The sequence below is a fragment of the Leptopilina heterotoma genome, unplaced genomic scaffold, assembly GCF_015476425.1.
Source record: "Leptopilina heterotoma isolate Lh14 unplaced genomic scaffold, ASM1547642v1 Lhet_60, whole genome shotgun sequence".
In the NCBI taxonomy this organism is placed as follows: domain Eukaryota; kingdom Metazoa; phylum Arthropoda; class Insecta; order Hymenoptera; family Figitidae; genus Leptopilina; species Leptopilina heterotoma.
In genome coordinates, this window is record NW_025111138.1 from 725,689 (window position 1) to 752,768 (window position 27,080).

Here is a 27,080-nt window from a genome sequence, read left to right on the forward strand (position 1 = left end):
TAAAAATTCACACTATATTGCTTTTAATATTCAATTATTATCTAAAATTTTAACTGAAATTCATTTTTAAATTAATTTTTATTAGAAAATAATAATAGAATTCAATTATTTACATACAAAAATAAATAATTTATTGAATAATTGAATATTTCTTTAAATTGAATTCTCGTAAAGGAATTTATCAAAAAAATTTTAGATTATTTAAAATATTTAATTATTTAAATTATTGTCAAAAATTTTATAAAAAAAATTTAATTAATTGATTTTCTCGAAAAAATTTATGCAAATTCTATTTTAAATAACAAAATTCTTGTGAAACTTTTAATGTTTCAGAAAATAATTAAATTTTCATTGTATCAAAATTTTTTTTTAAAAATAATTTAATTCTTTTGAGAAATTTTATTAAAATAAATATTGAATTTTGCAATGAATTTTATTAAAATTACTGAAATTTGAAACCTTTTATAAATTCAATTATTTCTAGAAAGTGCAATTATTTGTAACTTCCCCCAAAATTCAATTATTATCTAAAACTTCAACTAAACGTAATTTTCGAATCAATTTCTATTAGAAAATTCTACGAGTATTCAATTATTTAAATACAAAAATAAATAATTTATTGAATATATGAATGTTCGTTAAAATTGAATTCTCATAAAGAATTTTATCAACAAATTATTAAATAATTGAATTCTTTTGACAAATTTTAATAACATTTTTAAGCATAATTACATTTTTCGAGGAATTCGATTAAAATTGTATTAAAATTTTAAAAAAATTGAAATTCTTCAATGAGTTTTATTTTTTATGAAAATAATTGAACTCTGTAAAAAAATTTTTCCTATTTATAAAAATAATTGAAGTTTTTATGAGAATTTTTTTTAATTTTTAAACGTAATTGAATTTTTGCGAAGAATTTTATTACTTTTAAAAACAATAATTGAATATCTGCAATAATTTGTAACTTCTCCAAAATTAAATTTGTTTTTAGTGTTAACTAAAATTTTTCTATATTACCCATTATTTTCAATAATTTTTGAAATAGTTTTTTGAGAATTTTCAAATTCATTTGTTTGTAACTGAAATTACTTTTTAAATCAATTTTTATTATAAAAAATAGAATTCAATTATTTAAATACAAAAAATAATTTTTTGTATATTTGAATGTTTCTTAAAATTAAATTTTCATAGAGAATTTTATCGACAAATTTTTAAATAATTGAACGCGTTTGTCGAATTTTAATAAAATATTTAATAATAATTACATTTATCGAGAAATTTGATTAAAATGTTATTAAAAATAATTGAAATTCTGCGATGAGTTTTACTATTTATGAAAATAATTAAATTCCTAAAAAGAATTTTTATATTTAGAAAAATAATTGAATCCTTTTAAAAATGTTATTATTTATAAAAATAATTGAATTAGGTATATTGCGAAGAAATTTATAATAAATAAATAATTGAAATAAATAATAAATAAAAATAAATAAATGAATAATTGAATTTCTGTGAAATTTTTATTATTTGTTGAAAATAATAGATATTGGAAATCATTAAATTGAGGAAATTTTTTGAAAATAATTGAATTTCGGAGAAAAATTTTATTATTTATAAAAATAATTGAAGTTTTAACGATAATTTAAAAAAAATTTTGAACATAATAAAATTTTAAATACAGTTTTTTGAATAGAAATAATTTTTAAATAGAAGGATTTTTTAATAGAAAGTAATAAAATAAAAAATTCTCACGAAAAGGAAAAGCTTCTTTCACATCATCATCATCATAATTATAAAACACGAAAAAAATGAATCATAATATTTTCAAACAACTCATAAAAAGCAAATTTTTACAATTTATAAAAATGATGGATATAAATTAAAGTTTCATTATGTCGTTGACTCGTTTAATATCAATAAATCGAAAACATTTAACGTGAATTGAATGAAATTAAATAGAAACGGGTTATTTCTAAGTTTAAATTGTCAAGCTAAAGGTTCTATTAAAGGAAATATAAGACCCCTATCTCAGAAAAGCATTCGGGAGCCTAATTGAGAGTTTCAGAACTTAGATGTGATACGCTTCGTTGAATTTTGAAATTCAAGGCGTCAAATTGAAATTATTCCGAACCAATAGATCAACAAACTTCAGTGTGTAAATGAAGCATCTGCATGAAGACACCACCATGCATATATTAACAATGTTGAGAACAACTGCCACTATATATATATATATATATAAATACAGTCATCTGTATACATATTTATTTGTTTGTTATATCAGTTAAAAAAATACGTCAGACCTTCTGTACTTTCAAATTAAATACTAATTTTATTCATTAATTTCGTTAATGAAAAAAAAACTCTACTCCGTCAAAAAAATTCTATACTTAATATTATTATTCTGTTATTATTCTTTAATTTATTACTAGAAATTTACACAATTATTTATTTACAGATATTGTCGGTGAAATAAAAAATAATTTTCAATGAAATAGAAAAAAGTGTTAATTTTTTTCCTTTTTTGCTTAAGAAGAAATGTACATATGAATTCTGCAAGAAAAAAAAGGAGAGCAAGATAAGAAGATCGGAGTCGAGACATTTATTTCTTATTTTCAATTTACGAAACTGCAACTTTAATTCCTGAAACACTAATGAACAACAGAAATAAAGTGCAATAGAAAGAATGAAAAGCGTCTTTCTTTGTATATGGATGAAAACTTTTTCTACTAAGCTGGACGTTAAAAAATTGAGATATTTATTTCTTGGAATAAACTCCGTCAGTTTCTTTCGTTCAAACAAGGATTTTCTTTTTTTCCATTCAACAATAATAATAATAATAATAATAATAATAATAATAATAATAATAATAATAATAATAATAATAATAATAATAATAATAATAATAATAATAATAATAATAATAATAATAATAATAATAATAATAATAATAATAATAATAATAATAATAATAATAATAATAATAATAATAATAATAATAATAATAATAATAATAATAATAATAATAATAATAATAATAATAATAATAATAATAATAATAATAATAATAATAATAATAATAATAATAATAATAATAATAATAATAATAATAATAATTTAAATTTTACAAATTGGAAAAAATGAAAGAAAAAATTAATTCAACTTTTTTATTGAAGAAAAACATTTTTTGAATTATTTCTTTAAGTTCTAAGTTAAAAAAATTAAAAATTTAATTTCAATTTTTATTACTCAATTATTATTATTATTATTTCCCTTTTTTTCCATCAACTCTAGACTTTTTCCCCTCATTATTATTATAAAGGAAAAGGAGAAATTAAAATGTCGAAAACTCTAATTACTGTTCTAAATTCAGCGAAAAAACATGAGAACCTTGGGTTAAAAAGTTTGAAAAAGCAAAAACTGGTTCGTTTTGTTTACAGATGCAAACATCTTGCGCTTCACGTAGTTTGAATTGTGTAACAGAGCGTTAACATGAATTCGACCAAGGTGTTCTCAAACCCAGTTATACAAGGGATTAACGCTACAGCGAAGACTGCCATAATCACTTAAATTAAGGTAAACATTCTTTGGTGTAAATTCGAAAGATCAATCATAACACTGTCGAACAATTATATTCCTTTTGGATTGTTTGACTAAACTGTAAAAAAAAAACGCAACTGAAGATTTTTTTTCCTTTTTTTTTGTTAATAAAAAAAAAAGAAATTAAATGTGAAAAGAAACAACAAAGAAATAAACAAGTTCGAAATATGTTGCAAATGACTAAAAAAAGAAATTTTTTCACGAACAAACATGCAAATATTTGTCATAATGCACGCACTAAGATTGTCGCAATCGCGCCAAGCGCACTCTCATATTTTCGCAAACAAATAAATACTTTAAACAAATTTATCTGTGGCAATAATTTTGAGGAAGCAAATTGGTAATAATATTTTAGAATATTTTCAGGTTTGCAACAAAAATTTAATTTTGTTTTTTTCCCTGATTTCCAGACAAAATTTTAACTTTTTCCCTCACCCCAAAAGTTACTGCAACTTCTTCAAAATTATTTTCCACATTTCAATTCAATTATTATTTTCTAGAATTTCTACCTAAAATTCTTCTTTAAATCAATTATTTTTAATAATTTTTCAAAAAGTTCTATCAAATCCATTTGTTTGCAATTCAATTATCGAAATTAAATCGATTGTTCGGAAATTCTTTAATTAAATATATATTAGAAAATAAAAAATTGAAATAATTTGAAAAAAAATCCAATTAAACTTTTTCAAAAAAAAATTAATACTACAGAATTGCTAGTTAAAACTTAAAAATATGAAAAATTCATATTTTCAAAGATTTTAATTTGATATTTTTTCAAAATTCAATTATTTCTAAAAATCCATACAATAATGAATTTAATATTCAATTATTATTTAAATTTTAACTGAAATACATTTTCGAATCAATTTCTATGAGAAAATTCTGCGAGAATTCAATTATTTAAATACAAAAATAAATAAATTATTGAATAATTCAATATTTTTTAAAATTCAATTCTCATAAAGAATTTTATCAACAAATTTTTAATTTATTTAAAATATTTAATTATTTAAATTATTGACAAGAATTTTATGAAAAAAATTTAAACAATTGATTATTCTCGAAAAAATTTATGTAAATTCTATTTTAAATAACAAAATTCCTGTGAAACTTTTAATGTTTTAGAAAATAAAATAAAATTTTCGTGTAGAATTGTATCAAAATTTTTTTTTAAATAATTGAATTCTTTTGAGAAATTTTATTATACTAGATATTGAATTTATTTGGGAAATTTTATTAAAATAGTAAATATTGTAAATCATTGAATTAAGAAAAATTTTTGAAAATAATTGAATTCTTGTGATGAATATTGTTATTTATGAAAATAATTGAATTTTGCAATGAATTTTATTAAAATTACTGAAATTTTAAACCATTTATAAATTCAATTATGTCAAGAAAGTGCAATTATTTGTAACTTCCCCAAAATTCTATTATTATTTAAATTTTAAACTAAAATTAATTTTCAAATCAATTTCTATTAGAAAATTCTACGAGTATTCAATTATTTAAATTAAAAAATAAATTATTTATTGAATAATTGAATGTTCGTTAAAATTGAAGTCTCATAAAGAATTTTATTAACAAATTTTTAAATAATTGAATTCTTTTGAGGAATTTTTATTAAATTTTTAAGCATAATTATATTTTTCGAGGAATTCGATTCAAATTGTATATTAAAAATAATTGAAATTCTCCAATGAGTTTTATTTTTTATGAAAATAATTGAATCCCTGTCAAAAAATTTTATTATTTATGAAAAAAAATATTGAATTATTTTGGAAAATTTTATTAAAGTTTTTAAAAATAATTGAAGTTTTTATAAGAATCTTTTTTAATTTTTGAACATAATTGAATTTCTGCGAAGAATTTTTTTACTTTTGAAAATAATTGAATTTCTGCAATGACTTGTAACTTCTCTGAAATTCATTTTTTTTTGTTAGTATTTTTAACTGAAATTTTTTATAAATCCTTTATTTTTAATAATTAATTAAATATATATTAAAAAATTTAACTAATTTCAGAAAAATTTGAATTATTAATATTTTTCAAAAATCTAGGTTCTTTTTTAAAATTAAATTCATTCAAAATTAAAATTTTATAAAATGTTAAATTCAAACCTTTTGAAGTTTATCTATTTATAAAAATTGTAGACAACTCTTTTAAAACTCAATTATTTTTGAAATATTTAAGTAAAATTATTCATTAAATAATTTATAAGTAATAATTTTATGATAGTTCTGCAAAAATTAAGTTACATATTTAAAAAGAAATTATTGTGAGAAGTAGAAAAAATGGAACATTTTGTATTAGAATTCGTGGTAATTTTATTGTTTATGAGGCAAACAAAAAAGACAAAAAAATTCAGAATTTTTTTTTGCAACTATAGGCAATAAAAAAGAAAAAGAGAAAAAAGAAAAAAAAGAAGAAGAAAATTATAAAAAAGAAAGCAATATAACTAGTTGTTCTTTTTTATTATCTTTTTCTGGTGCAGTTTCTTCTGCTTTGTTATTCTTTATCATTACAATAATAATTATAACACAAAATTGTATCATGTTTCTCTGATTTATTTATGATAATATTTCTTGAAATCTATCCCCTTGAAAAATAAACAGATCTTAAATTATTCTCATTGTAATTGAAACGTCAGTGTTAATTAATGAAAGCTAATAAATTTTTTGTGCAGCAAAGCGACCGTTATTTTCAATTATTAATTCAATGACAAATAATGCTGACGCATGAATTTCAAGTATAGTTTATACTTTCTGAGCTCATTTCTGTTCCAACTTTACATTCGTAACTTTATTTAGTTTATCTAAATTTATCTAGTTTTATACTTTGTAAAAATTGCTAAAATATATAAAATAGATATAATTTTAATTAAAATGAAAGATTTGCTAATTCTGAATTTGATTTTCGTTTCAAATCGGTTCAAATTGATCAAAATTTTCTGACTTTTCCAGGTTTTTTGAATGTTTATAGAATTCCCTGATATTTCCGCATGTTTTCTAGGTTTCCAGGTTGCTTGACAATCCTGTTATTGCAATGCATCAATTTTGATACGTTTCTTTTGCCTCAATTTGATATCCTCAGAAAAACTATGACTCACAAGAGCAGAAAATGGGTGAAAAGGCAAATGAGAATAAAATTGATAAATTATGTAAAGAAATGAACATTAATGACTTACCTCGGAATTACTGGTAGCAACACTTGAGAGATCAGGGGACATGGCACCTGCGGTAGGATCAGGACTTTGAGTAACAGCATGTGTGTGAGGCAGCAGTGCAGGAGCATGGGGATACGAGATGAAATGAGGATGCTGCGGTTTCGGTTGATGAACAGCTGGTCCAGGGGGTGCACTCTGAACCACCATGGGCATTTGTGGGGGTCCAGTGTCAAGAGGGGTTCCACCACCTCCATCACTTCCGATACTGTTGGGTATTCCCGTGTTTAAACCTTCATCCGATCCACGAAACGATTCATGTAAATATTGTCGCACTTGATTCTTTTGCTTCTGGACCACATGATAACGTGTCGGATTCTCCAATAGTGTCCTCACCTGAGCAGCATTAAAAAGCAAAAATTTATTATTATTATTTATATTATTATTAAATGCTACCAAAATTTTATTTTAGTCATACAATTACTACTATACAACTAAATTAAAGCTTACTCTCTAAATATGAATAAGTAAAAACTTCCATGTTAAAGAAGTTTATATACACTTATTTTTTTTCCCAATTTACTTCATAATATAATGGTGGAAAATTGCCAAGGCTGAAGATTAATTAAATATTAGAACAACTCTTATTGCTTCCAAGATTGGTCCAATCTTATTACGACAATCGTGTTTTCCCCTCTCTTTATAGATAAGATAGATGTGTATTGAGATAATAGATTTGTATAATAATTAGACGAAATAATGAAACAATACTTTGATAAAATACTGAAGATACTAAAATAAAAATACTAAAACAGAAATATTAAAATAAAAATACTAAAATAGAAATTTTACTCTCAAAATTCGAATTAGTTACATATGTAAAAATAACTAATAGTTAGAAACTGTTGACTGACTATTTTTTTTAGAAATTCGTAAAAAATAACGAATTATCAGTAAAAAAAAATAACTACTACTAATAAATAAATAACTGAAAAGTAGTCAAATTTGACACATTGAATTGATTGAATTTCTTTAGTTGTAAAATTATTCAAAAACATCAATAACTTTTTTTTTTAAATAAATATTATTTTTCAGTAGCCCAGGTGCGAATTTTGGTCGGCCGCCAGAGTTGGCAGGTCGGGCCCAGGTCGGCCCATCTATGGCTGCCAATAGGTCGGCAGCCAAAGTCGGGCCGACTTTGGTTACTGTTTCCACCCAAGGTTGGGCCGACTATGGGTGCCAGAGTTTAGAGAACCTAATTTTAGTTGGTCGGGCCGACTCTGGCCTCAGTCGGGCCGATGGTCGGCAAAACTATGGCAGCCAGAGTGTAAAAAACCTAATTTCTGTTGGTCGGGCCGACTCTGGCCTGAGTCGGGCCGATGGTCGGTAAAACTATGGCAGCCAGAGTTTAAAAAACCTAATTTCTGTTGGTCGGGCCGACTCTGGCCTGAGTCGGGCCGATGGTCGGTAAAACTATGGCAGCCAGAGTTTAAAAAACCTAATTTCTGTTGGTCGGGCCGACTCTGGCCTGAGTCGGGCCGACCATCTTAAAAAACATTTCTATACTGCCATGGTAGAAATTAAAAGTTTTTGTGTTAATTATTTCAGCTAAAATGGATTAAACAAAAACTAATAAACGTTATCTGATTTATTAATCGTTATGAATTACAAATTTCTTTTTTTAAATTGCAGCTTATAAATTCATTTTTGTTCTTAGGCTTTCATGTAAGCGTAGCGTAATGGTTAGCGTGTTAGACTTCGGTGCGTTAGGTTGCGAGTTCGATCCCTGCGAGCGTTAGAAATTTTAATTTGTATTTATGTATAAGATTGCGTCTAGTGTTAAGATGAATGCGATAAATAAATAAATAAATAATGAATATTAAGATATCACTTAATATCTGTTAATTGTAAAGTTAATAATTTTTTGCAAACGGTCGGCCGACTATTGGCTGCCAAGGTCGGCACGACCATGGTTGCCAAAATGAAGCCGACCTTCTTTCTCATGGTCGGGAAAACTTTGGCACCCCTGGTCGGCCCGACTTTGGCAACCATAGTCGGCCCGACCATGTCAGCCACTGGACGGCGGGTGTTACAATTCGCTAGTTCGGCCGACCTTTGGCTGCCAAGGTCGGCACGACTATCCACTTGGTCGGCGCGACCATGGCCCGACCAACTTTTCGCACCTGGGAGGAATTAAAATTTTTCATAACATAACAATAATTAATTTTTCATAACAACTAATAAGAATATTATTACAAAACATAAAGAAGGCGATCACTCCGAGTCTTCGACTCAGAGTGATAGCCTTCTTCATGTTTTGTAATAATTTAAATTACCATAAAATTTTTCAAAAAAAAAAAATTAATTATTTACAAAAATCCTAATAAAATCCTTCGCAAGAATTCGATTATTTTTTCAAGTAGTAAAATTTCTCAAAAAATTTAATTATTAAAAAAGAATGTTATAAAATTCGTTGCAATAATTCAATTATTTTCATAAACTATTATTTATGAAAATAATAATAATCAATTTTTCGGTAATTCATTTTTAAAACAATTTCTATTAGAAAATTCTAGAAGAATTCAATTATTTAAATTAAAAAATAAATAATTTATTGAATAATTGAATGTTTGTTAAAATTGAATTCTCATAAGGAATTTTATCAACAAATTTTTAAACAATTAAATTCTTTTGACAAATTTTAATAAAATTTTGAAGAATAATTACATTTTTCGAGGAATTTAATTAAAATATTGTATCAAAAATAATTAATATCCTGTATTGAGTTTTATTATTTATGAAAACAATTCAAATTTTCCCAAGAATTTTATAAAAATTTTTCTAAAGTAATTGAATTTCGGAGAAGAATTTTATTATTTATAAAAATAATTGAATTCTTAAAAAGAACTTTGTTAAATTTTTTTAATTAATTGAATTCTTTAGGACGAATTTTATAAAAATCTTTTTAAATAATTAATATTTTTTGAAAAATTTTATGAAATTTTGTATTTTAAATAATTGAATTTCTGTGAAAGTTTTATTTCTTATGAAAATAATTGAATTATTTCGAAGAAAATTATTAAAAATTTTGAAAATAATGGAATTTCTGGAATCATTTATGACTTTTCCAAAATACAATTTTTTTAGTGTTTTTAACAAAAATTCTTGTATCAATCTAGTATTTTTGAAAATTGTAAAAATTATTCATTAAATAATTTCTAAGTCATAATTTTATGATAGTTCTTAAAGAATATTTTAAAAAGAAATTATTGCCATAAATAGAAAAAATTGAAGCTTTTTGTATTAAAATTCGTGGTAATTTCATAGTTTACGAAGCAAACAAAAAAAAGCATTAAAATTCAGAGTTTTTTCATGAATTTTAAAAATTTAAATTTTTCCAGTACTTTTACTAAAAATCCCTGACTTTTCCCTGACTTCCCTGACCTGTTGCAACATGTGCTTTAGTAATAAATTTTACTTTTTACTCTTGAATTAGAAATGTTTTTCGGAAATAGTAAAAAGTTATTCTAGAAATAACAATTTTTAATACTAAATTTTATTTATTTTAGAGGAAATTTTACCAAGTCCGAAGTAAAGCTTACTAATTTTTGCTGAAATCTACTTCGGATATAGTAAATTTTATAGAATTTTAATATAAAAATAGCGTTTAATTATTTTTTCACTTAATTTGAAAAATACCTTTTTTAATCTGAATCCCCTGTTAAATAATAAAAATTCCCTATTTATTTAATATTACTTGAAAAAATCACTGTGATCCTTATAATTCATTAAAATTTAGGTAAAAATAGCGAAAAAAAAATTAAAATTCTTATTTAAAAAATAATAATAAATTGAAAAGTTTATTGGAAAAATATTAAAAAATTAAAAAATTTTATTGAAATAATAATAGAAAATTTTTAATTTTCTTAAAAAAAAATAAAATGTAAAATCTATTACATGGGAAAAAATTAAAAAGTATTTATTTATTTTGAAAATTGAGTTTTCTTTTACAAAACGAAAAATTTCTATCTCTTTGATTTGTAAAAACTGACAATTATTTAAGAATAGTTGTAAAATCCACTGGAAGTAAATTTTGTAATAGTTATGTTTGCAATTTTTATAAAATAATTAAATTTAAGAAGTTTTGAAGTTTTTTAAAATCTTACAGAGAATAGATATTTTTGACTTAGAGCCAACTATAGACTTTTTATTTGTTTTAACTAAATTTTATTTGGTTCAAATAATTTTGTTTGTGTCGAATAAAATTTTTATTTTAAACAAATAAATAACCTAATTGACTCTGATATTCGTTTATATAAATCAAATAAATAATATTTAGTTTAAATAAAATTTTTCTCTGTATATAATTCCTTTGGAAAAATAATAATTATTAAATATCCCTTTTTTGTCTAATTTAAAACAAATAAATTTTTTTTTCACTTCAATTTTTTTTTACTCTTTGCTTTTCAATTCAAAAGCAAAAAGTCAGATACCTATTCAAATTTAGAGAGTAAAAAAACCTTTTTTATAAAATTTCGTTGTAATAAAAATCGAGATTTAACCATATAAAATGGAATATGTACTTTTAGAGATATAATAATAAATTAAGTGATTCATGAAGAATGTGAAGAAAATGTTGTTCGTAAAAGGAGTTAGTCCTGCAATTATTCTATGAACAATTGACAGTAATAAAAATTATTTGCAAAGATGTAATTGAGATAAAGGACCAATGATTAATTTTTCCGCAAAATTCCAAGTCACACATGAATCACAATGAGAATAAGAAAAAAAAATAATTATAAAAGAATAATAATAATATAATAATAATTACTATTCTCAGGTCTAAATTTTATATCATAAATAATATTTTATACAACAGGGAAGAAAGTAAATTAAACAAAAATTTAGCAAAATTACTGAACTCCTACAATATCTATAATCGAAGAAACAAACAAAAAACAAAAAAAAAAAAAAAAATCAAAATCCAAAGATAAAAAATAATGACATTCTATATATTATTGTCGCAGGGATCTTAGAAAATTGGGAAAATACAAACAATCCATAAAGAGAAATTGACAATGTTTCTACCTTATTTTATGAGTTGTTACAACTCGTACAATAATGTTCTTCATCTTTCAAAGGTTTTAATACATGAAATACGACTTGGAAACGGATTCTTTTATGGGAAGCTGGGAATCAGTAACACAATTATTAGAGTGGGACCCTGCGCGATCTTTATATAAGCTCAATAACACATTTCGATCTCAGAAATCTAAACCTTTGGAGGAAAGGCATACTCGTAAAACTTCAATTCAAAAGAACGATAAAAACAAGTTGCAGAAGAAGAACGATAAACGAATTGCAGACAATCTAGATCAAATAATTCTATGGCTCTGGAGATAAGGATATATATATACAGACATATAGTTTCCTCTCTGACTTTTCGATTTTATTAATAGGAAAAGACAAAAAAAAAAGAAAATTTCGTATTTTATAAAACAGAAATAAACTAATTAGATAGTTTTATTTATCGACCAGGATAATTATCTTCTTTTGTGTAAAATGAAAACAATAGAGGTCTTTATCTTCCTGCAAAACAGACATGTTTAAATTTTCAGGTAAGTACATTAGACGAGCTTTTGTGCAACACGAATGTAAAATCACAACGAATATCTTTTGTTTCATATTATATTCTTTATGTAAAGATACATTATTATCACTCCATTTTCTTCTATATTTATTTTTCATCAAAAAATATTTCCAACTCATTTCTTTATATCAATTTTTTTTTGTATTTTTCATTTTTTTATTGGTGTTAAAAAATTCCTTTTCGATTTAAAAATACAATAAATTAAATTAAATTCTTGAGTTAATTGTACAAAAAAAAAAAGAATTTGCAATAAATTAACTTATTTATAAAAGTCGTGAAATTGCTCTTGTTTTAAAACAAAAGGAATTTTTTTCATTAACGATAGTAGTATCAATATATTATTAAAAGGGTTAATTTAGCTCGTTGTACTCGAAACACGTATTGTGTATACCTCCGAAAGGTGAAATTTTTTGAGAAAATTCGAGACCTGCACGTACACATTAATACTGCGCTTCTGGTTTTCCAATCACGAGTTTTTCGCGACCAACAATTCAATTCGGCTATATATATATATACAAAGAGAGAGAGAGAGAGAAATGTCACAATAAAATTCTATTTCGATTCTACCGTCAATCCTCTCGATAATTGTAAAACAAAGCGGAAAAAGTCCTTTCTGTAACATTTTCATAAAATCATTCAATTTATGCCATGATTTTTTTTATCTATATGATTTTTTCCATATAAGTATTAATTAACAGGGTTACGACAAAAATTTTGTTTTTCTTCTGATTACAAGACGGAATTTTGATATTTTTTTCTGACATTAAAAAATATTTTGATTTACTCTCTAAACATAGAAAGAAACAATAATTTTTTTAAGAAGTATTTAATCAGGATTACCACGCTTTTGCTCTTTTCAAATTCCCTGACTTTTCCAGGTTTTCCAGGTTAAAAAACGGAATTTTTCCAGGTTTTTAATACGAAAATTATTCGAAAATATCAATAACTTCATTTTTCAATAAATATTTAATCATTATTATTATTTTTTCATACACTGTAAAAAAAGGGAGTTAAATTTTAACTCCCCCGGGGGTCTATAAAAGTCGCACCCATTGGGGAGTTAAAGCCAGGGGAGTTAAATAAAGAGAGTTAAAATTTCACACCCAAATGCTAACTCCCCATGGAAAAAATAACTCGCGCGGGTGTTGAATGAAGGGAGTTAGAAATTAACTCTCTTTTGGAGTTGATTTTTAACTCGAAAAATTTCACTCCCAACTCCCGAGTCCGTTAACTCCCTAAATTTTTTACAGTGTATAGAAATTAAAATTTTCAAAAATTTCAAATTCAATAACTTATAATAATATTAATTATAAAACATGAAGATATCGATCGCTTTCTTCATGTTTTATAATAATTCAAACTTGCTACTTTGTTACTGTAACTTCTTCAAAAATTATTTCCATCATTTCGATTATTCAATTTCTAGAATTTTCAACTAAAATTCTTCTTTAATATAACATTCAATTGTTTTCATTGTTTTTCTCACGAGATTCTCGATTTTTTGAGACGAGACTCGCTCTAAGTGCATCTCTTTAAGTTAATTTTTTTAAAATAATTTTTGAAAAAGTTCTTTGAGAAGTTTTCAAATTTTTTTTTTACAATTTAATTTTATGAAATTTTGATTATTTTGACAGTCCTCAATTAAAAATGTATAAGAAATTAAAAACTTTAAATAATTAAAAAAAATTCCATTAAACTTTTTGAAAAAAATTAATTTTACAAAATTCTTAATTAAAAGTATGAAAGGTTCAAATTTTCAGAGATTTTAATTTTGAAACCTTTTGAAAATTCAATTATTTCTAGAAATCTACGCTATAATGCTTTTAATTTTTAATTATAATCTAAGATTTTAACTGAAATTTTTTTTTAAATCAATATTTATTAGAAAATTCTACGAGAATTCAATTATTTAACTATAAAAATAAATATTTTATTAAATAATTAAATGTTTATTAAAATTGAATTTTTATATAAAGAATTGTATCAACAAAATTTTTAAATAATTTAATTCTCTTGACAAATTTTAATAAAAGTTTTAAGTATAATTTCATTTGTTGAGAAATTTGATGAAAATTGTATTAAAAATAATTGAAATTCTGCCAAAAATTTTATTATAATTTTTGAAAATAATTGAATTTCGGAGAGGAATTTTATTTTTTTTATAGATAATTGAAATTCTGACGAGAATTTTTGTAAATTTTTAAACATAATTGGATTCCTGCGAAGAATTAAAATAATTTTGAAAGTAATTGAATTTCTGAGACGAATTTTATTAAAATATCTTTTTAAATAATTGAATTCTTTTGTGAAATTTTATTGAAATTTTAGACATTGAAAATAATTGAATTTTGAAAAATTTTTGAAATTAATTAAATTTCTAAGAAGAATTTTATGAAAATTATTTTGAAAAAAATTTTATTGTTACAAAGAATTTCATTATTTATGAAAATAATTCAATTTTTTGAAGAAATTTAATTAAAAATGTATTGAAAATAATAATGAAATTGTAATAAATAAATTGTAGCAAAAGTTTTTTAAATAATATTGAATTTCTTTGCTGAATTTTAATAAAATTTTTAAGAATAATTACATTTTTTGAGGAGTCCATTAAAATTGCATTTAAAATTAAAAATAATTGAAAGTCTGCGATGAGTTTTAATAGGAATTTATGAAAATAATTGAATCCCTGTAAAAAAATGTGATTATTTATAAAAATCATTGAATAATAATTTTAAATTAAAATTTTGTTAAAAATCTTTAAAAACAGGTGAAATTACAGAAATTTTTTTAAATTCCATTCTATTTCCAGGTTTTCCATACCCTTTTCTAAATTCCATACCTTTTTCAGGTTTTCCAGGTTTTCTAGTGGCAACAATATTAATAATTATTATTTTTCTAAAGAAATTACTCCCAAAGAAAAATTTTATTTAAATCAAAAATATTATTTATTTGAGTTAAATAAACGTATATTTGTCTCAGAACCAACTAGGTTATTTATTTGCTGTAAATAAAAATTTTATTCGACACAAATAAAACTATTTGAACCAAATAAAATTTAGTTAAAACAAATAAAAAGTCTATAGTTGGCTCTGAGTCAAAAAAATATATTCTTTATAAAATTTTTAAAAACTTCAAAACTTCTTAAATTTAATTATTTTATAAAAATTGCAAACGTAACTATTCCAAAATTCAGTTCCAGTGGATTTCACAACTATTCTTAAATAATTGTCAGTTTTAATATTTTGCTATTTTTACTTGAATTTTACATGAATTACAAGGATCACAATGATTTTTTCAAGTAATATTAGATAAAAAGGGAATTTTTATTATTTAAAAGGGAATTCAGATTAAAAAAGGGTTTTTCCAAATTAAGTAACAAAATTCTAGAATAACTTTTTACTATTTCCGAAGAAAATTTCTTCATATAAAAAATAGAAAAATTTACCTCAGAAATAATAAAATATACTCTGTAAATAATAATTTTTAACAAAACAAACTTGCGCTGGAAGAAAATTTAAAAAATTTGTACACGACAATTAACTGTGAAAAAAGTCAAATTTGCTATTGAAAATCGTTATTTTAAATAACTCTTACTGAATTTCATGATTTAATAAATAAAACTTTAGACACTGCAGTATAGAAAAAAGTACATTTTTTGAATTTAAAAAAAAAGTTATAAAAAAACAAAATAAAACGCAGCTACCAATTTAAAAAGCAATTTAACCCAAAAATAAAATGAAATGAAATGAAATAAAACTAAAAGACACGAAATAAATGAATTCGCAATAAAAATGTTAATGGTTTTTAATTATTAAAACTTTTTATATACACAACAAAATTCACACAATCTCGGAGTATTTTCTTTTTTTTAAATATGAGAATCCTTTTATGTGTGTGATATAAAAAAGACAAAAAAAAATATTATATCTAAAGTTGTAAAAGAAAAATTAGGAGATGAAAATTCTTCATTACATTAAAATGATACGAGAGATGTTTGTCTCTCTCTCTCTCTCATACAGTTTTTTCCTGATTTTTAAGTAAACATGCGAGAAAGATAAAAAAAAATGTATATATGAGCTGAAAATAAATATAGAAAAAAAGGAAAATAAATATAGAAAAATATAAATATAGAAAGAAAGAAAATATGGGAAAAAAAGGAAATAAATGTAGAGAAAAAGAAAAATAAGAAAAAATAAATAATACTGACTTGTAAAACTTGAGGTGGAACATCGACACCGATAGTTGGTAAAGGTGTTGGTGGTACAGGTCTTGGAGGTGCAGCTGCAGGCCTTTGTTGTTGTAAATTTTGCCTCAATTCAGCCTCTCGTCTCTCTTGTTCCTGCAGTTGCTCTCGCATTAACTGCAGCTTCAATTGTGTACGAGATGTGGGTGTTGCAGTCTTGAACGTTGGAGGACTGAAAAAAACAGTTCTCCTTTAAAAACTCCTTGCAAATTTAAATAATAATCACTAATACATATAAGAATAATTTTTTTTTGCTCTCGATTTTAAATTATTTTTTTTTGCTTTCGATTTTAAAATGTCCTCTGCTTTTTTTTCGCTTTCGATTTCTAAATATTTTCAATTTTCCATTTTTAACTTAACCCAGGGCTCGGATCAACTGAGTCGTCGCTTTAGTCGCATAAATTAAATTCACAACAAAAATCGCGAAAAGTCGCATGAAATTTTAGAAAAAACGATAAAAAGAAGCATGAAATTGTAAAAAAATGTAAAAAAAAAATGGCGAAATGTTAATGGGGTTTTATTAGAATTGAGTGTAGAATGTAACAAAATATTTTAATGGAAATTATTTTATTTGTATAAAATATCAAGAAAATTATCAATCCTCCAAGTCAAATATTAAAATAATACAAACACAATTTTAACGTTTCGACAAATATTCGACAAATATTATTTACAATAATAAAATTTTTCGCAAAAATTCAATTATGATCAAAAGTTTAAAATAATTATCGTCAAAATTTCAATTATCCTTATAAATAATAAAATTACTCTCCAAAATTCAATTATTTTCAAAAATTTCAATAAAATTCTTGGCAAAATTTCAATTATTTTCAAAAACTTTTCTCAATTCAATCAAATTTTTTACAGAGATTTAATTATTTTTAATAACATTTTAATCGAATTTCTCGATAAATGTAATTAATTATTACATATAAATTTTATTAAAATTCGCTGAAAGAATTCAATTATTTAAAAATTTGTCAATAAAATTATTTATGACACTTCAATTTTAACGAACATTTAAGTATTCAATAAATTATTTATTTTTGTATTTAAATAATTAAATTCTCGTAGGATTTTCTAATAGAAATTGATTCGAAATGTACTTTCAGTTAAAGTTTTAGATAATAATTGAATTTTGAGGAAGTTACAAATAATATTGCACTTTCTAGAAATAATTGAATTTTGAAAAGGTTTCAAATTTCAGGAATTTTAATAAAATTCATTGCAAAATTCAATTATTTTCATAAATAACAATATTCATCACAAGAATTCAATTATTTTCAAAAATTTTTCTTAATTCAATGATTTTCAATATTTACTGTTTTAATAAAATTTCCCAAATGAATTCAATATCTATTTTAATAAAATTTCTCAAAAGAATTCAATTATTTAAAAAAAAAATTTTTATACAATTCCATACGAAAATTTAATTATTTTCTGAAACATTAAAAGTTTCACAAGAATTCTGTTATTTAAAATAGAATTTGCATAAATTTTTACGAGAAAAATCAATTATTTAAAATTTTTTTTATAAAATTCTTTGCAATAATTTAAATAATTAAATATTTTAAATAATCTAAAAATTTGTTGATAAAAAAAATTAATTAATTAAAAGTTTCACAGGAATTCTGTTATTTAAAATAGAATTTGCATAAATTTTTACGAGCAAAATCAATTATTTAAAATTTTTTTATAAAATTCTTCACAATAATTTAAATAATTAATTTAATATAATAATAATTTTGAAAAGGTTTCAAAAAATATTTTTTGAACGTTTCAATTTTTCATACTTTTAACTAAACATTGGGTAGATTAAATTTTTTTGAAAAACTTTAATCGAATTTTCTTAATTTATTTTGATACTTTTATTGTCTAATATATATTTGATTGAAGAATTTCCGAATAATCGATGAAATTTCGTAAAATTGTATTCTAAACAAAGGATTTGAAAATTTTCAAAGAAATTTTTGAATAATTATTAAAAAAAATAATTTAAAGAAGAATTTTAGTTAAAAATTCTGGAAAATAATAATTGAATTTAAGTGATGAAAGTAATTTTGAATAAGTTACAGTAACAATATTCTTAAAATATAAATTAATGATTTTATTAGTCGGGCATTTTTAATTATTATAAAACATGAAGATATCGATTGCTCCGAGTCGAAGACTCGGTATGATCGGTTTCTTCATGTTTTATAACAATTTTTTATAAGTTGTTTAATTTCAAAAATGTTTGAATTTGAAATTTTTAAAAATCTTAATTCCTATGGAAAAATAATAATAATTAATTATTTATTTAAAAAAGAAGTTATTGATGTTTTCGAATAATTTAATAGAAAATCGTAAATAAATGTAACAGAACTTTTTTTTGAGTAAAATTTTTTCCTTTATTTTCTAAAAATTTAAAAAGTTTCAATTTCAATTAAAATTTGTAATTGTCAAAATAGATTTTATAAACAATTTTTTCCTTTATTTTTAAAAAAACTAAATTTCATTAAAGTAATTGTAATTAAGAAATAGAAATGATGCAAATTATTTCCTTATGAAAATTGAGAATTTTCTACAAAAATATTAAGAAACGGGAATATGTAATGTTTCTTTTATAAAAGAAAAGAATGAGTTTGTGAACAATATTTTTTTTGAGAAATAAAAATTTTGCAAAAAATGTGTATATTTTCTATTTCTTAATCACAATTTTTTAACAATTAACAATTTTATTTAATATTTTTATAAATAAAAAAAAAGAAAAATTGTCATGATTTAGATCAATCAAAAGAAATTTGTTATAGAAAAAATCATATAATAAACAAAGTGTGGACAGACAGAATTAATGAAAGAATGAAATACAAAGATTATTATTTAGAAGATAATAATAGATAATTTACAAAGAAAAATATTTCTTCTATTTAAAATTTAAGTCAAAAAGTAATTGAAAAATGTGAAGAAAGTCGATTAGTCACATTTTACTCAATAAAATTTTTTATCTTTTTAACTTTTTATCTGGAAAAAGTTGATTAGTCGCATTTTTTTCACCAAAAAGTAAAAAAAAGTCGCATATCCTTAAAAAAGTCGAAAAAAGTCGATTAGAAAAAAAAACGATTTAAAATATAGAATTTTTCGCACAGATTTCCTAAGGATATCAAATTGATACGTTTTGATGCGTTTTGATAAACAAGAAACAGGATATGTAGGAAAATAAATAATAAATGTAAAAATTGTTGTTTTCATTCTGCGTTTGTTGTTAATTTTTCATGCAATCAACTTTCAGTCATTGTGAATATTATTAAGAGATGTTCCCTCGCTCGTTTTAGCATATACCCCCGCAAATCGAGTCTTGATTGCATCAGTTTGTAAACCGTAGCTAGATTGCAAATTGCAGGAGGTTGCGAGCATCTTACCTCAGCTAATCCACCGAGTTGAAATCCCCAAAGTTGTAAAACTATACGAAGGCAAGCGTATTTCCCCGAAAACGTATTAAAACTTTTAACACTCTTATTATACAAAGTCGCAGTGGCCTTATATATATATATATATATATACAATCCACTTTTCCTTCCTTGGAAGAAATTTTTAATTTCTAACGAGACCCTTAATTGCGCGGAAGGGAATCTGTCAGATTTAAAGTCTCAAGGAGTTATTTATTAACTTCGTCCTCAATATTTGTTCCAAATTATTTTCTTTCCTTTCATTTACCTACAAAATTTCAAATATTTTATTTATTGTTAAATTTTTCGTCAATTATTTATAAACTTTTTGAAAAAATACAAATTTAAAATAAAAATATTGAAATAATTGAAACGAATGAAATAAATAAAAATAAATAATTTTTTACAGCATTTTATTATGAAGAGAATATTTTTTATTTGGAAAATACTTCGTATTTAATTTATGTATTTAAACACCCAAAAAATATTTTATCTGCAACAAATTTTATTATCTCAAAACTTTTAGAGGTTTCAGTTAAGACTTTCGCTATTCTAGAAAAAATTATCGCTGTTTCAGGTGAAATATTTTTTCCGTGAATGAAATAAAATGAAATTACAATTAAATTAAATTATAATTCTGTATTTACAACTAATTTTTAAAAGTAATAAAATTAAATTCTTTCAAATATAAAATTTATTTTAATGAAATTTCGGGAGTTCAATAAGCTGATAAAAATTTTTATTACCATTTTTTAAAAAACCTAATTTTTTTTAGAATTTTGCACATTATTCAAAACTTCAATCATTTTTGTTCAAACTAATATTTAAAACTTTATTGATATTTATTTTATAATTGAAATTTCACATAATTTCAATGTAAAATCTTTTGAAATTTAATTATTTCTAAAAATTGCAACCGCAATTTTTCCAAAAGTCAATTATTTTTTAGAATATTTGAATAAAATTATTTAAAATTTTAATAATTTTTAAAGGAAAATAATGTATTAAAAAGTTTTTTAAATAAGCATTTAAATTTTAAATATTATTGTACTTTTACGTCGATTAAAATATTAAAAAGATTTCAATTTAAAAACCTTTTCAAAAATTATTTCTTAAAATTTCTGTTCTAACTTTTCTAAATATTCCATTATTTTTCAAATCTTTAACCTGAAATTCTTTTTTACGTCAATTCTTATTAGAATTCAACGATAATTGCATTATTTAAATAAAAAACTTTTTAATAAAATTTAATTATTTTCCTAATTTTTAGTTACAATTCTTCAAGAAATACAATAATATTTGAAAATAATTCTTTTTCAAATCAATACTCAACAAGAAATTGTAGAAGAATTAAATTATTTAAATAAAAAACTTTTTAATAAAATTTAATTATTTTCCTAATTTTTAGTTACAATTCTTCAAAAAATACATTAATATTTTTAAAAATAATTTTTTAAAGTGAGAAAATAAAATTTTTTGAATAAAATTTTAGAAAATTTCCTATTTTTTCAATTTTTTAAAATTATTTTCCAAAATTGAACTCTTTTCAAAAAGATTAAATTACCTTTTTGTTAAAAACCTAATTTTTTCTGAATTTCTAAATTATTAGTTTTCAAATTTTATTTATTTTTGTTTAATAAATATTTTAATGTTTATAATTATTTATTTGTCCACCAGGAATTATAATGTCAAAATTCTTTCAGTGTAAAACATTTTGAAATTTAATTATTTCTGAAAATTAGAACTGCAATTCTTCCAATTCTTCAAAATTTTAACTGAAATTCTTTTTCAAATCAATTCTCCACAAAAAAAATTGTAGGAGAATTAAATTATTTTCATACAAAAATTTGTGTAAAATTTAATTATTTTTTTAATTTTTAGTTACAATTCTTCAAAAAATACAATAATATTTTAAAAAATAAAATTTGAAAGAGAAAATAAAATTTTCCGAAATATAAAATTTATTTCAATGAAATTTAAGAAGATTTATACTATTTTTTAAATTTTTAAAAATTATTTTCCAAAGTTGAACTATTTTCAAAAAGTTTTAATTCCGTTTTTTTAATCCTGCATTTTTTCGGAATTTCTTAATTATATTTTTAAAATTTTTTTCATTTTTGTTTAATAAATATTTTTATGTTTATTGTTATTTATTTGTCCACCAGGAATTATAATTTTAAAATACTTTTAATCAAAATTTAATTATTTCTAAAAATTAGCACTGCAATTCTTCCAATAGTTAAAATATTTTCTAAAATTTTAGCTGAAATTCTTTTTCAAATTAATTTTTATTCAAAAGTTGTACGAGAATTCAATTATTTAAAATTTTAAATATAAAAATAAATGATAAAATAATTGATTATTTCTAAAAATTGCAATTATAACTCTATTTATGGATTATTTTTTAAAGAAAGAAAATTCATAGATTTTTTAAAAATTTTCAATAGTTTGATATTTTTTTAAAATTTTTAATACTTTGGATAAAATTTCCTTCCTTTTCTGATTTTCCTGTCCTGTGAAAATCTTCTTTTTGTCAAAATTCCAGGGGAATTAATTTCACTAAAGCACTAAATACTCGATTTACAAATTAATTGGCAAACTTTTGCCATGAAAATTTGATCTGTAAAACAATTTGGAATCAAAAAGCCCTAACTTTACGCAAAGACAGAATTCTGGATTATTATTATTTTTATTTTTATTATTTTTATTATTATATAATTGTTGTTCATTAGTAGAATAAATTGAGCGCATCGTAAATGAGAAAGAGATAATAATATAATACGAATTTGAAAATTTTGGTTCGTTGTCTTCATCGCGACATTGAATTCTTTAATTAGATTTTATCTACATGCAAATCTGCCATGACCTCGAGAGCTTTTGAGACACGAACTTGACGCTCGCGCAATTGGTGAAAGCTGCGCGCGATATACGTTTTAGCTTCTTCCGCAAGTTTCTTATATAGAAAGAGACAGACGCGTTCGTTAAACTTTCAAGCTTGGCTAGGTAACCATGTTTATATTTATTTCACACTGAACAAATTTTCAATTCCTATCTGAATTGCATTTAAAAAAAAAAAAGTGGAGAAAAAGAAGAAAAAATTTTTTTTTATTCTCCCTCTCTTTCTCTCTCTCTCTATATAAGCTTTAAAGGAGATGAAATTAAATGTCGAAAGGGTGGAATTCTCTTGAAATTTACGGGATTAAAGATTTTTCAAGTAAATTGAAATACACAATTTCCGGGTTTATTGCTGAAGTAACTGTTATATTATTCAGACTATAAAGCATACTTGCTTTAGATCAAAAGTGAACAAAGGATAAATTGAAGTGCAGGATATGCTTTTAAAGAAACCTGTTTGCCTTCCTTTTGAAAATTTTATATTGACTCAGGAGCTCAAGTATTTTATGTTTTCTACATAATTTTCAAATGTAACTATCCTGTTAATATTTGACTTTTTTGCTGTATTTATTTTTAATTTTCTAGAAGCCGGAAAAAAATTATGCTTTGAGAAAGAAGAAGAAGGAGAAGAAGAAGAAAATTCTAAAGAAATAGCTTTTTAAAAAATAAGAAAATAAGTGAAAGAAAACTTGTAAACATATTAGAAATTTCTCTATAGAGAATATTTTTTATTTTTTAATTTTAACTTTGTGTTCTACTTTTTTCTGAACTGTTTCGAATTTACGGACAAAGTCAAGGTTAGTGTGACGTATTTTTTTTGTGTCAGGTTCACTAGCAAAGAAGTCAAGCTCAGGATTCTAATTCTATTATTGTTGGTTCTAATTTAATACATATGGACAATGTTCTTTATAGTCTTGGTCCATATGTTTGTTTTGTAAACTCGCGCAAACTTTCGTTGAAAATCATTTACTACTTTTATTTATTTATTAATTTTTTTTTTTGATAAATTAAATTTCTGGAAATACCAAATATTAGAGGAAAAAATTTGAATCAATATAAAAGAAATGACTAAGCTTTAATTTACATGACAGAGTTAATCTATAAAGATTATTGGTGAGCGATAAAATATTTCCTCTTACTGGCTGAAAAAAAAACTTGTCGAATTTTCTCTTTTCAATTTAAATTTGCACATTTTTCGCGAAGAATATTTTCATGAAATGAAATTCCAGAAAAAACGATATAAAAGTAGAATTGTAAAAAAAAATGGCAAAATCTTAATGTGGTTTTATTAAAATTGAGTGTAGACTGTAACAAAATATTTTAATAAAACTTATTTAATTTGTATAAAATATCAAGAAAATTATCAATATCTCCAAGTCAAATATTAAAATAATAAAAATACAATTTTAACGTTTCGACAAATATTTTATTTGTAGTTTTTTTCTTTCTAATGAGACACAAAAATAATTTTTAATCGTAATAATTATTTTTCAAAAGCAAAAAAATACTTAAATGAATCGAATAATCGGTTTCATTATTATTTATTAAAAAATTTCTTTTTCTATTATTTTTCAATTTATTATTTTTTTATTATTTAAAAACAAATTTAATAAAATTTTACAAAAACATTTAATTATTTTCATAAATAATAAAAATTTCACAGGAATTCAATTATTTACAAAATTTTTTATAAATTTCTTCGCAATCATTCAATTATTTTTATAAATAATAAAACTCATCGCAGAATTTCAATTATTTTTAATACAATTTTATTCGAATTCCTTGAAAAATGTAATTATTCTTAATAATTATATTAAAATTCGTCAAACTAATTCAATTATTTAAAAATTAGGTAATAAAATTCTTTATAAGAATTAAATTTTAAGAAACATTCAAATATATAATTTACTTTTGCATTTAAATAATTGAATTCTTACAGAATTTTCTAATAAAAGTTGAGTTAAAAATGAATTTTAGTTAAAATTTTAGGTAATAATTGAATATAAAAATAATTTTGAAGAAGTTACATTAACAATATTCTTATAATATAAAATAATTATTTCATCTCTCAATTTTTTTCTCTCTATTTTTTAAAGCAAAAAAAATACTTAAATGAACGGAATAAAATCGGTTTGATTATTATTTATTAGAAAATTTCTTTTTCTATTAATTTTTAATTTATTATTTTTTTATTATTTAAAAAAAAATTTAATAAAATTGTACGAAAACATTTAATTATTTTCATAAATAATAAAATGTTTTTAAGAAATTGAATTATTTTCATAAAAAATAATTAATTAATTAATTAATTAAATTCCCATGGAAAAATAATACTTAAATATTTATTTAAAAAAGAAGTTATTGATGTTTTTGAATAATTTAAAAGAAATTCGTAAATAAATGTCGAAAAAAGTCGCATTTCCTTAAAACAGTCGAAAAAAAGTCGAAAAAGTCGCACAATCCGAGCCCTGAAAAATTGTTTTTAAAAAGGAAAACAGTTTTCTTTTCGGTACAGAATAAAATAACTTCTCCCTAATTATCCCTTTGCAGAGAAAAATCAGAGTTTGAAATCGCAAAAATAAATAGAAAAAAAAATATTTTTTTACGATAGAAGTTTATGTTTATTTTTCTGTTAAGAGTTTCGACGTTCATAAGCATTGTTGACCCACTTCTTCAACTACTTTTTAAGCTGTTTGCCAGTTACGCCTATAAAATTAACCTGTTTCTGCCTTTGGGTGGGAGCTTTTATTTAACACCATTTTCTCTTGTTTGTTCTTCTGTTTGAAAATGAGAAGAATACCTTCATAACTAGTTCCACTTAGCAACTATATTTATATCATAACTTTAGCATTCCTTTTTTTTCATATTTAGAATTCCTGTTTGAGTCGTAGCTACAATTCAATTAGTATCCCTTTATACATTTTTATCCCATTTTAATATTGTGCAGTGTACAATTTCTACTTCCCTTTTTCATTATGTTAATCTCTTTGAGAATTTATTCATTATAATTTATTTAATTTATCATTGTAACATGAAAAATATTAAATTTAAATTAAATTCAGGTCTCGGACTGACGCGCGATTATTGATATATTTTTTGACAATACTCTCCACCTGCGAACGCCAAGGTCACCGCTAGGCGGCAGTTCAGTTAATAAAATCATATTCTTCGCCACCTAGTGGAGATCTTGGCGTTCTCAAGTGGAGAAATTAATTATTATTAATAATAATAATAATAATAATAATAATAATAATAATAATAATAATAATAATAATAATAATAATAATAATAATAATAATAATACTAGGAATTAATTATTAATATTTTAATTTACAAGAAAAAACAAATTTTGTCAAAGAAATTTATTTTCTGAAATTTTATACTTCCTGTCTTGGAGATTTTCATCTATTGAAACAGAGAACAGAAATATGACAACGTTTTCTAAGTGTATAAATTCAGGTACGTACTGCATCTGTTCTTTAATTCGAAGTTATAAGTAAATTGTAGGCAAAGGTCGAGGATCGTTTATGAGGGCAATTAGACCTAATCCTAAAGCGCATTTTAATTAATTTCTACCCATTATACAATTGTAGGAGTTTTAGATTTAACATTGAAGAACAAATTTTTTTTGTGTAATTATGTAAATAAAAAAATATTTTTTTTCATTTTTCGAAAAAGTCAGTTTTTTAAGTCACTAATCAGCTAACCGAAGTTGAAAAAATTTAATTTTCTTTTTCCATGATTTCCAGATAAAATTTTGACTTCTTCAAAATTATTTTCATCATTTCAATTCAATTAATATTTACGAGAATTGTCAACTAAACTTCTTTTTTAAATCAATTTTTTAAAAATAATTTTTGACAAAGTTCTTTTGAAAATTTTCAAATTCATTTGTTTACAATTCAATTTTACAAAATTTTAATTATTCGGCAATTCTTCAATCAAATATATATTAGAAAATAAAAACTTGAAATAATATCTAAAAAAAATTTCAATTAAACTTTTTCAAAAAAATTATTTCCACACAATTTTTAATTAAAAGTACGAAAAATTTAGATTTTATCAAAGACTTTACATTGAAACCTTTTCAAAATTCAATTA

At 22.3% G+C, this 27,080-nt stretch overlaps 1 protein-coding gene across 6 annotated transcripts in view; it reads right to left on the minus strand.

Annotated features, from left to right (window-relative positions):
- Positions 1–27,080, minus strand: part of LOC122509450 (microphthalmia-associated transcription factor) — a 205,275-nt gene that overhangs the window by 118,186 nt on the left and 60,009 nt on the right. For all 6 annotated transcript variants that reach the window (XM_043623549.1, XM_043623548.1, XM_043623547.1 and 3 more), the window contains 2 exons: positions 16,621–16,828; positions 6,788–7,159 (listed from right to left, as the gene is read on the minus strand). In XM_043623549.1, the coding sequence (XP_043479484.1) occupies positions 6,788–7,159; positions 16,621–16,828 (580 nt within the window). The remainder of the gene's footprint in view (positions 1–6,787; positions 7,160–16,620; positions 16,829–27,080) is intronic.